Raw genomic sequence first — 14,303 nt, forward strand, 5'->3', positions numbered from 1 at the left:
ACTTTTTTCAATATAAAATATATTTGTATTGCATATTAAGAAAAGTTATGTTTGCGTTGTATGTTTAAATCTTTAGCTAAATGCATGACTCATTCCAGATGATCTTAAGCAAGACACTATGTCTGCTTTGCATGCTATATTCTGTAATATTTTTCGCTACATTGCTGTCTGATTTTACTGTGCATACTGCTGCTGTTTCTATTAATTGTGACCAAATTAATCAGTGTATAGAAATGCTATGCATGCTGCTATTGAGAAAATTAATATTCTCGAATATAATCTCAAAATCAATAGTGTTTTCACGACACGCCATCAATCCGGAGGTCAGCCATATTGGCGGCACTGAATGTAAACAATGCCATTGAACCGAACAGAACTTGCAAATTTTGCTGATTATTGCTGCTGAAAATTTTCAATTATTGTTGTGTATGGGCTGTACTAATTGGTCGGACCGAGAAAAACATATGGAGTACTATAAAGAGCCAAAAGTTATAACAAATCAAGGAGAAGAGTGCAAAAAACTTTTCTGAGGAAAGACATGAAAGTTAAAATCATGTAATTTGCCAAGTATGGTTACCATACTCTGAATTTGTGCTCTGCATTCAACCCATCCAAGTGCACACACACAGCAGTGAGTAGTGAACCCACACACACACGGAGCAGAGGTCAGCCATTTGCTCCAACGCCCAGAGCAAAGAGAGCGCTGTACATTCACGTCGCCTCCTACAACTCCTGTCAGTACTAAATCTCAAACCTGCGACCCTTGGGTTACAAGTTGAGTCTGACTCTCTAACCATTAGGCCATAACTGCCTATTTAGTTAATGGTGCTATATTTATTATTATTGCATTCTAGGAGCCAAAGAAGCCAGCTTGTATGGCTCTTTACCACCCATTAACTTAAGTTTGTCAAAATATCCTGCCCTTTCCTGCTTACTAAATCCTTCTCTATATGATTTAACAGCTTCCACGTTTTTTTTTTTTTTCGTGGTTTAGACATCATAAATTAGTAGAACAACGTCGTCAGTGGTACATTAACCATGCAATCAATGCTGTTGTTATGCATCCAGGTATTTGACCAAACCATGACGTATACAGTAGGTGCAAATGCTCTATAGAACCCATTAATAGGTAAAGTTGTCCACACTGTATCAGTGCAATACGATCAACACAACAAATTCCCTACAGTAAACCAATGCCCTGTTCTATTTCTGATGTACTTCAAGTGCTCTATTAAGTGATCTATTTCTAATACGAAAGACAAATGCATTTGTATGAATGCATTGTCGCTTCCACATGTACAGCCTGTTACGCGTGGCACCCTGATGCAGACACCTGTGGAATGAATTCACTACCAGCAATGCTTTTCACTGTACCCTCACGCAACTACTGTACATTGATTACTTGCTTCTGCCACTGATAATATTGATAATATTCACTATCATTTCAATACTGAATTTTGTGATACATGCTATTGCTGTTTAATTTGATCATTTGATTGAACAGATATTGCTGTTAATATGATATTTGTAATGTTGCAATATGAATTTACTACTGTGCATGCTGCTGCTTTAAAAAAATCAAAAAAAAAATCCTAAATTTCCAAACAAAACCCAACTTTTCCTCAAAAAAGTAGATCTGCTGTAACCCTTGTTGAATAAGCAAGAAGTATAAAATGCCTTTTTCACTTTAAAGAGTTAATGTACCATCCATGTGTTATCACTGAAATTTCATGCAACAAGTACCTGCTGCTACCACTGCTCAATTATTAGCAGACATAATAATTTGACTTGCTATGCATGCTGCTGCTATTAATAATTCTCTAACATTGCAATTTAAATAGCTATGCATACTGCTGCTACTGCACAAAAGTACTTAGAATTTCTATAGCCCCTTTATTAAATAAGTAAAATGCAATCAAATGCCTATTTACCTTTGAATTGGACTTTACATTATCAGCAAGCAGACTGAATCAGAATTGATTTATAGTAGTAACTTTATATATTAAACTAATTTATAATTAATAATTGAATGTAATGAGTGGAATAGAGATGTAGCCCCTTTAAGAGTGAGCACTCCATTCTGAACTCTCTGTATAGCATGTGCGCCATGAGTACTGAATGTATGCAGGTATTTTATGTGGTTATATTTAATTTTTGTTAACAGTTGGATGTTTGTGGAAGACAGTTATACTCTTATACAGGGCCACTGTCCTGCAGAGTTTAGTTCCAACTTGCCTTGAAGTTTCTAGTTAGCAAGACCTTGATTAGCTGGTTCAGGTTTAATTGGAGTTGGAGTTAAACTATGCAAGAAAGTGGCCCTCCAGGAGCAGGATTGGACACCTCTGTATTAAGTAGATCACAGGCTCACTGGTGCCATCTGTGTGACACATAATGAGCTGACATTTAAGGCTAAAAACATAAGATCTGACTCATCTGAGTATAAACAAAATATGTACAACCAACATGAGTTTTAGTCTACAACAATAATAGGGGGAAATGGTGGAAGGTGCCCTCTTAAGAACAGTGTGCATGCTGCTCAGCAGTAAAACGTAGAGATGCGTGTATAAAATAATGATGCATGATTACTGGGTTAGGATGACCACCTATAAGGCATTTAATTATCTCAGTCAATAATGAGAAACATCTGAATTACACTAGGCATACATATTTAAAGGCATACCCTACTCATTCAGATTGAATTCTATAAATGCATTCAATGCATGCAGAATTGGCCAGATTATCATGGCAATAATGAAAACAGATAAATAACATTAAGAGAAAACTATCAAAGGTAAATCTCTTCTGCTTTGTTTAAACAAATTTATGGTTAAAATCATGTGCTGAATAAAAGAGAAACTAGCCTTTAATTAGTGCAAACAAACTAATACCTGGAAGCGATGAAGACATTACCATAAGCCTTTCTTTAGTGGTGAAAAAACTCTAGATAAAAAGCATCTATGATTTACAAGCTTGAAATTGATTTCTTTCCTAAAAATATAAAAGCTCACCCTCAATTCTCTGTTTCACCTTATAGTAGTGTAATTAGAACTTGAAGGCACTTATGGCCCAAAAAATAAAAAATAAAAAATCCAGAGACTTAAAAATTACATCATTATTCACATGGTGCAGTTGATATCAGCAGCCAATGAGCTTGCTAGTCAACATTCACATACTTAGCTAGCTATTTTTCCACTGAATACAAAATTATATGTTAAGCAGAATGACAGCCTCAAGGTGCAGTCACATTTACCGTTGCTCTGTAAAATTTCACAGGAGGAACCCAGTCATTTCAATATGAATCTGTGCACTATTGGGAGATTTGCATGAGGGCAAAGAAATTCCCCAGCAGATTTAATGCAATTCACTGCAATGACCAACAGAAAGTTCCTTGGCTTGAAAGTGACTTCTGTGTTTGCTCTGCTTCATGGATTGCTACACTATCGACACTATGGACAACTGTCTATTGACCATTTCTCCCCAAACAATTCACTTTCATAATGTAATGAATGTGAATGGTGACTGAGATTACCTCTGCCTAACATGCTCTTTTGTATTCCAAAGAAGAAACTATGATCCTAGTTTGTATGTACATGTGCGGCTAATTACTACTACTACTACTACTACTACTACTACTAATAATATATATATATATATATATATATATATATATATATATATATATATATATTTTTTTTTTTTGCAGACAGTTTTTAGAGGTCCCAAACATCCCAGAGATAATTACAATTCTCTTATGGGCAGACAAATCAAGCATCACTTTCTGTGATTATGGTGAGTTTGTCCTTGCACTCCTTGTAATATTAAAACAATTGTGACAGAATTATAACATTCTATAGTGCATAATATGTTTCTTTGAAAGAATTTGCATTTAAAATGAAGTAAATCAAGCCTCTGTGAATAAACACAGAAAAAATACTAGAATTTAGATTTCTACTTGACAGCAGAAGTACTGAAACATTGACACCAAAGTCTTCAAACTGAGGATCGAGACTATAGGGTAGTGCATGCTGATGAGGAATGGATCATGCTGCTTTTTGCATGCACTGTGAAGACTCCCTGAGGAACTGCAGCTATTGTAGCCAGTGCAGAACGAGAGTTTCACTGTCAAAGTGCTGCAAAGAGCTTTAGTGTCATTCAGTATGGAAATAAATACACACTTTTAGATGTCAACCAAGACAAATACTAAACTAGTGTTTTTTATATATATAAATTAAGAAACGTGATGTGAATGCCAATGTCTTTTTAATTTCAAAAATGATACAAAAATATATCAGTTTATTGTAATTGTAGACATAGGTCCACACAAACCTGCATATAGTCATCTTGATAGCAGAACATAACAGTAGCCTTGTGCAATAATCCAATGATAATTTGAATTGTACATAATCTATCCCCTACATATATACTGTTCCCAGATATATTATCCATTGATTTTTTTTATAAAATTTTTATACATACACACAAAGACATTACAAAATGTTTATACAAAGTTGCATATAAAACATCTCAAAAACCAAATAAAAAAGAGAAGATTTCAGGGTAATATCCTTCATTCATTGTCTTGTCAGTACAAGTGATCATTATTTCAAGCATAGTGAAAATTTGGATTATTTTGGAAGCATGGGAGTGGAAAAAAGAAATGCCCTTGTGGAGCAGACCTTTGTGTCTACACAAATTCTGTTACATGCTGTGTAATTGCTGCTTTTTGCATTACCCCTTTGACATACTCAACAGAATAACAGGGATGATTAGATGCTGACAGAAGAAGACACAATCCTTTAGCGGGTTTCGTACACAGATTTCATAATAGTAATAAATGCAATAAACACTTTTTTTTTCTTTTGACAGTGATGTCTTTTGTTTTGAATATCTAGACAGAAATTGTTTGAGCACTGACACAAAACTTTTTCATATCTTTGCTTATTCAATTCAACAAAAACTAATATAAATTGTGTGATATAGAAACAGCATATCTGTAAATTTTCCACAATTATTAAACCTAATTCTACAGTGCAATTCAAACTTTACTGCATACAGTACCCAGGTTCACTGGGAAAACATGGCTGTTCCAACATTTTGGCCAGGTTATATTATGTTGCTTCTTGCACTCAAGCATGCAAGAAGCACTGCACTTTCCAGTGGGTGGCATTAATGTTTAATCCTCCCTGAAACAGGTGGATGTGAATCTGGCAGCATCTCATTACATCGGTTGTTGTAATCATCAAATCATAGTTCATAAATTAAATGTCTGTGGCACTACATGTGAATGCTCACGCTTGACACAGAATACCACCCACAATAAATAGTTAAAATCATGACATAAAGATGCATTTGGCATGTCATTTTAGCTTGCATTTACAAGTCTTCGAGCTCTGTAATTGTGACTTGTGTTTCAGCAGTGCTCCTGTGCAAGTGCTCTGCATCACATTTGCAGTGTTGTACCAGGTGAGTTACAGAGCAAGTTTACTACAGTATATCAGATGGAGTGTAATATATGGAGCTGGTCATGTGATGTAAACGCTATGTATTAATTTACAAATCATGCACTATGGTAAAAGCCTTCTGAGGTCATACCTTAATATTTTGCAAGGAACTACACAAAAATAAGTCTTTATTAATAAATAATTTATATAATTTATTAATAATCTGCTCCTGTAATCATAATGTATGTAAAAATAATAAAGGTTGTTAGTGTTTTAACACCACTAGTGTTCATTTCAGTTGGAAACTGCTTTGAATATTATGTTTTTGGAGTTTTGCAAAAATGGAGGTAGAGGCATGTTTTTCTAACGAGTCTATGTTTGAAGAAATTCAGATAGATTGCAAAGAGGAAAAAAATAGTACTTTACATTTGAGGAGCTTGAGAATATTCCATATCATGTGCAATAATCAATAGGACACTTACTGTTTGGTTTATACCGTGTTAGATTAATTTAAAACACAAATGTGTGAGTTTGATTCAGTTTGATATTTGAGTTTTAATTCACTCACAATCGCATTGAGAAAAAATAAGTAATTTAGTCTTTCATAATGTGTAATGCATGCTAAAATGTTATAGTTTCAAAAGAATTAGCTTTGCAGTGTGTATGTAGCAGTAGTTTTTAATGAGCTGCATTCAGACTGTTTAAATGCTTCTGGAGAGGGATACATAAGAATGACTGTTTGTCTTGTTTTATTCATCAGAATAATGGTCCAAATAGGAAGGAGACAATTTGACATATTCTGACTGTTGTTACAAGCAATTAGAGCCAAACGCAATCGGTGTCATGGATTTGTATTCTAAGGTCACTTTTCTTTATTCTGCAGTCATTGGTATTGCTAGATCTCCACGTTATTTGAACATGTCAAACATTTTCAGATGAGCTGGATTAAAGGAATCTTTCCCCAAAAACGAATAAATGAATTGTTGTTTCAAACTTTTTTTTTTTTTTTTTTTTTGGAACCCTTATGGCGATGTTCAGCAGAATATTCACACTGCTCTTCTTGTTCATACAATAAAAGTCGATGATGATTAGTGGGTGTCAAGCTCTAAATATATCAAACAGCACACTAAAAGTAGTACATGTCTGATAAATTTCAAGTGTTCTGAAGCCATATGCTAACTTTGTGTAAGAAAAATGGCTGAAATGTAAGTCAATCATTATTCACTAATAATTTTGTGTTCGTCTACATTCTTCAGTCCAGAAAATCTTAAAATATTAATATTCCTACAAAAGTTTTTCTTACATTTACTTACATTTATAAGAATCAAAATTTCATGGCAAAAAGACATTTACCACAACCTGAAGGTGGACATTTTTACAATTATACTACAAGGCCTTGTTCTTTCTAAAAAAAAAAAAAACATATACTATAAATCAGAGGGCAGAAGACATGGAAGACTGTGTTAAACACATAGAACAGGATTATAGTAATGTTTTGATTTGTTGATCATTTAGAGGCCCTAACTGAAATATGTGTATCAAACAAGACACAGTAGGGGTTAATGGTGTCATTTTTGAGCTTTCTGGTTAGCATTCACTTTCTTTGAATTGGAAAGAGCAGCATGAGCATCCTGCTTAACATCTCCTTTTGTGGTATATTGATGAAAAAAAAAAAAAAAAAAAAGAAAGTTAGACATGTCTGGAACAACATGATGGTAAATAAACAATGACAATTTTCATTTTTGGTGTACTATGCTTTAAGTTAAACAGGTTCTTGTTACTGCATTCAAACTAGGATTAGGTGGTTACGTTATAGATTAAACCACTGGTGACAGTGCTTTTCAGAAGTGGCACTGTTTTACTAAGGTGTTCTAATACATTGTGTTGTAAACATGCCATCCATAGAAATATATCTCACCTAAAGCACACATTTTAGATTCAGTTTGATTTCATACTTTTTAAAAGTAATTTTATAATACAGATTTGTAAATGACATGCATACTGCAAAACGAGGAAAAATTAATAAGCTTTATGTTTTGGTCTGAGAGCACATTAAAGTCAGACAGTGGTGCAATAAATTCACTGAAAGTGCAAGAAATGACATCTTTGTTAAATGTCATGAAAACTCATGGGAGGTTAGCAGCCAGTCAGTACAATCTACAGAATCATAAAAGATGAAACTAAAAAGATATATATAGCTATTCCCTTCATGTATTACAGGTGATAAATCTATTTAGTGACACATAAAAATCAAATCTGAGGCAAATCATTTTTCAATTCGAAATGATGGTGCAGAGGCCATGTACTTCTAGTGCCAAAACCACAATCTGACAATCTAAAAAAATAGCTCTGGTTCACAGGCACTTCATATAAGCAGAAAAAAAGTGAACAAATATATCATCCACTAGTTCCAAATGTATGTGCAACTTCATAGTGTTCTGCCATCATTTCAAACCTATCTTTCTTACCATAGGTCTTACATGGGCTTTTAGATATTTGCTACACTGTTGTGATTTGGGTGTAGTGAAGTAAGCCTTAGAAGCTTGATTCAGGCACTGCCTTCTTTCTGCCCAGTGAGTTTGTGCTGTAGCGTGTGCGTTGCAGGGTGTTCTGAGAGCTCCTGTCAATAGGAACGCTCTGCGCCTGGGCTGCCGATGTGCCATTCCTGTGTAAAGATGCTGTTCTTCTTAAGCCTAGATCTGCCTTGCTTTGGATATTGGAAGAACTTTGTGAGCGTTTGATGTCTGATGACCCACAACTCACCTTGCCATTTGCTAATTCGCCACTGAGTCTGCTACGAACTTGGTTTGTGCTATTAGCTTTACCTTCTGAAGTTCTATTGTGTGTCCCATTGGAGAGAGTATCTCCAGATGGGCTCTTCACCTCTGCATCACCCCTTTTCACAGATTCACTGTCTCGAGACCTCCGAAGCGAGTCTTTCTTCATGAAACCGCCTTTAAGAAAAGCAAAGACACTATCGGGACGTTTTGTCTCCTGTCCCTTTCTCTGTTTCTCCTCTAGTTGGTCTTGCTCCTTGCTTGGATCATCCCTCTTTGTTGTTTCCCACCCACTTGGACCATTGGAATTTGATTGGATCCCTGTGCCTGAGCTTTTTCTGGACTGTGATCGTTCCTGTTTTGATTTCCTGCTGCTCCATCTGGTCAAAGTTCCATCTTCTCTTGGTCTACTGCTGCTGCTTGGTTGTTGACCCATTGCTTTCTCTGAGCTACTTCTTTCTTGACCCTGCGGTATTTTGAGATACTCTAGAGGTCCGAGGCTGCTGTGGCTTGAAGATTTGGCTGTGGATTTTTTCGTATCATTGTCTTTACTGCTTACTTTATCTGAAGGTCGAGTCATTAGGGCAACAATAGGGTCTTTGGTGCATCTTGGCCTTCTGCCAGATTCTAAATACTCCACCAGCTCTGCAGGAGCCTGGCCAGGATCTTGCTGGGCAGGTTTGTGGCGGTCTTTGTTTCCAAAGGACCATCGCAGTGGGAGCACCCTGGTCTTGGTGGGACTTTTCATGCTTACACTACGCCCTTGGATTCCCCGCACGAAAGGTCTGCTTTCGAACCCACCTAAAGACACTGACATTTAATACAACATTTACCACATGGTGGAAAACACTTTCCCACAACAGAACAAGTGAAGAACTATGATGAAATCTCTGTCAAGGTGCATCCTTTTAGTCTTTACATTTCTTATTTACAACAAACTTGCTTTGTAAACTCACCTCTCTCTTCCACTGAGGGCTCATTTTGAAAGACGGGAGACTCTGGGGAGTCTGGGATGGAAGAAGGGCATGTTGTGGAAAACCGTGATACCATACTTCCTCTTTTGCTGTCACCATTCAAACGGATAAGCCAGTGATCTGACATGGAGGAGCTGGTGGAACCTGCACAATGAGACAAAGACTGTTCAGTGGCTGGTCCATTTTTCTCCTAGGCGTAAAGCATCATGTGCTCTCTCACTGACCCTTCATTTTTAATAAATAAAATTCCTCACCCGCACATGTTCTGTATGAGCGTTTCCATGACGACCAAGTCATGCATTGAATATGCAGTGGCATCTTAGCCACCAGTCAAAATGAACTCAAGCTTCAGTCGTTCATGATTACTGCATAAGTACTGCAGAAGTCTTTTCAAAATCATGTTTATAGAGAATGCGACAAGTGGAAATGAATTTTTTGGGCCAATTATCATACTGCAAATACTGTCGATTGAGCTTGTAAGATAAAACTAGATAAAAAAGTTTGTCGAGTCTGTGGAGTTAAAGCTCTAGGAGGAGTTAGAGTTGATAATTTTAGTCTCAGAATATTAATAATAATAATAAGTTTTAAAAGCATTTTAGTAAATTGGCTTTCTCAAACCAACTTAATGCCTTGTACAACAGTCAGAAAATCTGGACCTACACTCAGGTCAGGTCGGTCAGCCTCCATCTGAAATGTGGCCACAAAGGCTCATTTACTCACCTCTGACCGAGCTGTTGGCGGACCAGGGTGGGATGACATTTTTTCTCTGATAGAAGAGGATATACGCCCCCCGTGTGCACAGTTCCTCCTCTGGCACAATCTCCACACTGCTGTCATCATAACTGTACCAGTGGCCATCCACTGAGTTCCTACAGTAGGCTGTTTTACAAAAGACATATGCTGTAATCTGCTGGAATGGTGTATGTATGTATGTATGTATGTATGTGTGTGTATATATATATATATATATATATATATATATATATATATATATATATATATTATATATATATATATATATATAAATAAAACTGCCGTTCTGCTATTCAGGGTACAAATCTTAAAAAATAGAAATCTTTTCCAACAATTATTTATAGAAGAAAATAAAAAATATTTTCTAACAATATAATTCGTTACTATCATTTTTTATCAATTTAACACATCCTTGCTGAATAAAGGTATTAATTTCTATTTAATTTAAAGTATTAATTAATTAATTAATTTCAAAAAAGTAAAAAAAAAAAAATTACTGACCCCAAACTTTTGAACGGTGGTGTATATCATTACAAAAGATTTCTATTTTAAACAAATGCTGTTCTTTTTATTTTTATATTTTCTCCCTTTTTATTCATGCACAAAAATATTGACAAAGGAGACAAAAGAGAACCGGGACCAGGGGGATCAGGGGGATCTGCAAATCTCTTAGAATTTTTTTTGTGAGGTGCAAAACACAGGTCTAATTGGGTGTCAGCAACAAAGGAACTCAAACTCTTTCTGTGATGTCCAACCCTGTTCTTTTGCATTATTTAGACATGACAATATCTCACTTTGAAAAGTAAGTGCAGGATCAAAGATTAGCATAGACCTCTGTGACAAAATGACTTGTTTATATTGTATTTCTTACAATGCTGTACTATAATTGCTCCACCTTTATTTGCAGGTTTAATGACCAAAATTCCTGAGAGACTGTGATTTTATGGAGAAGGTGGAGATGTTTTTCCCAACATGGTTATCCACAGTCGTGGATCCTGCTAGTAACCAGACCATACTCAGTCTTATTTCCGATATGAATTACAAATGTCAAATAAATAACTGGGCACAACTTATTAATGCAATTAAGCATTTTTTAATTCATATTTCTAGCATTATTACCGTGTTTCAACACGTTATTTTTATGGACCATTGTCTTTGGGGTTTGGGGTATGTTGGTAAAACATCTAGACAACTCAAACAATATTTTAGTAAACACAAAAATTCACTTATGCGAAAGGACATGAATTATCCAGTAGCGCTTTGTTTTAATAAGTTCAATCGTAATGGTGATTCCGGTTCTGTGGAATTGAAAAGGTGAAGGTTCCAACTAGAGGTGGTGACACTGAGCTTTTTATACAGAGACGTGTAGAAACTTACATTTGACTTTATATTTGATATTAGATAATGTTTAATATGGTAGAGTAGTTTACATTGTCCTCAGTTGATAGACAGTTGATAGTCGGGATGTGCCTTTTTTTTCTGATATGGCACTGGCTGTTATTGATGATAGTGTTGTTCTCTGCTTTGGTGTATTTTACATTTCCAAAGGCAGTGTGAATGTAATGTTGCTTTAAAATATGATTTGTAAGCTATAACAGTGATTATTTGCATTTCTTATTTCCTGCACACTTTATTATATGATTTACTATGAGTTGTTTTTTGCATTTCATTTAAATACACACCCCCCCCCCCCCCCAAAAAAAAAAAAAAAAAAAAAATATATATATATATATATAATTTTCACTACAGAATATTAAACACAATACATATGAATTCACCTATAATGCATGCATTTAAACTACTGGACATTTACTTTACAAATAAACTAGAGAGAGTGTCTTTATTGTTATAAAGAAAAACATAAAAATAATTAGTAATAATATAAATATTTTCTAGATTAGAAAATTATATAAAGAAAAATAGAAAAATGTTTTTAAGACGGACAAACAACCTCCTGCTTCTTACGCTCACCTGTGTAATGGCCTCCATGCATGCCTCCGTGGTGGTTGCAGACTGCATACAGGTCGTAAAGGAAGTCAGTATCTCCATGTTTCCAAGTTGAAGGCCACGGGGCCAGATTCTTCATGCTCTGACTGCGTTTCACTACATGGGGTGTCATATCCAGACCATTTATAGGAAAGCGAATGAGGGTGGAGAGCTTGTTTCGACGTTTGCCCACCTGCCGAAAACGCTTGAGGTGTAGGATGAGGATGTCAGGCAGGGTCCATAAGCTCATCTTCACCATCCCCTGCTGCATCTGCTTACAGTGAGGACACTTCCATGCATCGTCTGGTTCCAGCTGCAAGGGGAAATAAAAACATTTCGGAACACGTAGTCAGTCAATGTAGTTAGACAGCTACTCCCTATGTAAGATTCAAAATTACAGGCATATGAATAGCATATTCTTTCTTGGTTTAGTTGACCATGGAGAAACCTGCATTTCAACAAACCCATGTCATTATCTGAACCTGTTTGTCTCAGTGTGGTACAGTAAAACATCTATATCTCTGGAATCCACTGCTGCGACAAACTAAATTGCAGTGAACATGCAGAGAGGAAAGGACAACAACATCAGTAAAATGTTATCTATATCTTCAAAATATTTAGTACAGAAAAATAAATGATTTAATTCCTGCTGGACAGCCATATCTCACATGCACTGCACACCATGTTAAAAGCCTTTTTTTTCCATAACTGGAGTCCTGGTAGAAGTGTTTCCTCAGTAATGACATGACACTGTTAGAGGATCGATAATAATTTGTGGAGCCAATCATAATGAGGCAACTCTCAGGGGTTCATGGGCAAGATTTATCAAGTGGTACTTGTCAAAAACAGCCAGTATACAGAGAAAATGAATTCAGAGTGAGCTTTCAAAGAAAGTGAGAGAATGTGGAATGTCAGAGACAAAGACGGTAGGTGGGAGACCAGCTCCATTTGTTCCGCAAATGGGTTTTTAAATCGGCAAGAATAATCTTGAATATGGAATGGCGATCAAAATGTGTAACATACAGAGTACTGCACTATTTCCCACTAGTGTCAAAATAAACGTTTTTATTCAACATTTGCCCACTAGAAGTTATTCTTTGGTGCATTTTGATCTATAAGAGTGCTTTTCTTTTCCATGCATACAAAAACACAGCATGTTGTCCATTTATGTGAAATACTTCAACAGAATCAATTAATTGAAATAAATTCTCAATCTGAACAATTATGACTGCTGCATAAAATTAAATCAAAAGCTCCAAACATCCTAACAACATAATTGATTCTGATGCTAAAGAACCTAACAACATAAATGCTCTGCTAGAATACAGATTTATATAATTGGATGGCTCTTATGTTAGATTGTAGAGCTCTCTAAATCACAAGAGATTTCAGCGTAATCAGTTTCAAGTATTTTTAATTTCTTCATGTTCATTCCATGTTTTTAGAGCTGATTTTAGTTTTGCTTTTCATCAAAACCCACTTCACATTCTTAAACATTCGCCTCTGAGACAACAAGCAGAGATGAGAGCAACAGGCCACTTCAGTGTCTGCAGAGGAACTAAACTCATAACCAGACAGATCCTAGAATAGAACATTATGAAATATATCAAATGTTAGGTAACAAATAAAAAAAGAGGAACTCATTTTCTGTGACATTTTTCAGCCCTGGTTGAAAATTCTTTATTAAGTCCTCCTCTTGTCTTTCTAACTCTACATTCTGCTTTTGATGTGGAACCTAAAGGTTATTTTAGAGTCATCAGTGACTAGTAAACACAATTACATTGTTACAAACTATTAATTTCTAATTCAAATAAATGCTGTTCTTTTTTTATATATATATTTTGTTCAAAATAATCCTGAAAAAAGTATCACTGTTTTTAACATTGCTAATAATAAGAAATTTTACTATGATTTAGGAAAAATCATGTGACACTAGACTAGAGTAATAGCTGAAAATTCAGCATCACCATCAAAAAAGTAAATTATATTTGAGAATGTATTCAAATAGAAATTGTTTTAATTGTAATTTTAATATTACTGTTATTACTTTAGATTAAATAAATTGAGCCTTCATGAGCATATATACATACATACATACATATATACGTACAGATATATTGTGTTTCAGTGACTCAAAAGAATAAAAAATACAAAAGAAAGAAATAAACAGAGTGTATGATTGGAGGAGAGAGTACCTGCTCCTCTTTTGTGTAGAGCTGAAAACACTCATCCAGCGTGCAGCTGTGCTGCTGTACATGATTCTGCTGCTGGATCTTCACACTCTCCGCATCCTCAATAACTTCCTCTTGAATGTTACCAAAGAGACTGAAACAGATATGAATCACACAGGACTTATGACTTTCAAATTAGAA

At 35.4% G+C, this 14,303-nt stretch overlaps 1 protein-coding gene across 2 annotated transcripts in view; it reads right to left on the reverse strand.

Moving 5' to 3' along the window:
• Positions 1-4,243: 4,243 nt before the first annotated feature.
• usp43a (ubiquitin specific peptidase 43a) overlaps positions 4,244-14,303 on the reverse strand; it is a 379,370-nt gene continuing 369,310 nt past the window's right edge. Inside the window, exons 9-13 of one of the 2 annotated variants that reach the window (XM_042758153.1) lie at positions 14,127-14,256; positions 11,917-12,244; positions 9,913-10,071; positions 9,175-9,336; positions 4,244-9,019 (exon numbers count right to left, since the gene is read on the reverse strand). In XM_042758153.1, coding sequence (XP_042614087.1) covers positions 7,977-9,019; positions 9,175-9,336; positions 9,913-10,071; positions 11,917-12,244; positions 14,127-14,256 — 1,822 coding nt within the window. In that variant the 3' untranslated portion in view covers positions 4,244-7,976. Of the gene's footprint in view, positions 9,029-9,174; positions 9,337-9,912; positions 10,072-11,916; positions 12,245-14,126; positions 14,257-14,303 lie in introns of both variants that reach the window. The other variant, XM_042758152.1, reaches the window with a different exon arrangement.

This window comes from Cyprinus carpio, chromosome A6 (genome assembly GCF_018340385.1).
Source record: "Cyprinus carpio isolate SPL01 chromosome A6, ASM1834038v1, whole genome shotgun sequence".
Taxonomy (NCBI): Eukaryota; Metazoa; Chordata; class Actinopteri; order Cypriniformes; family Cyprinidae; genus Cyprinus; species Cyprinus carpio.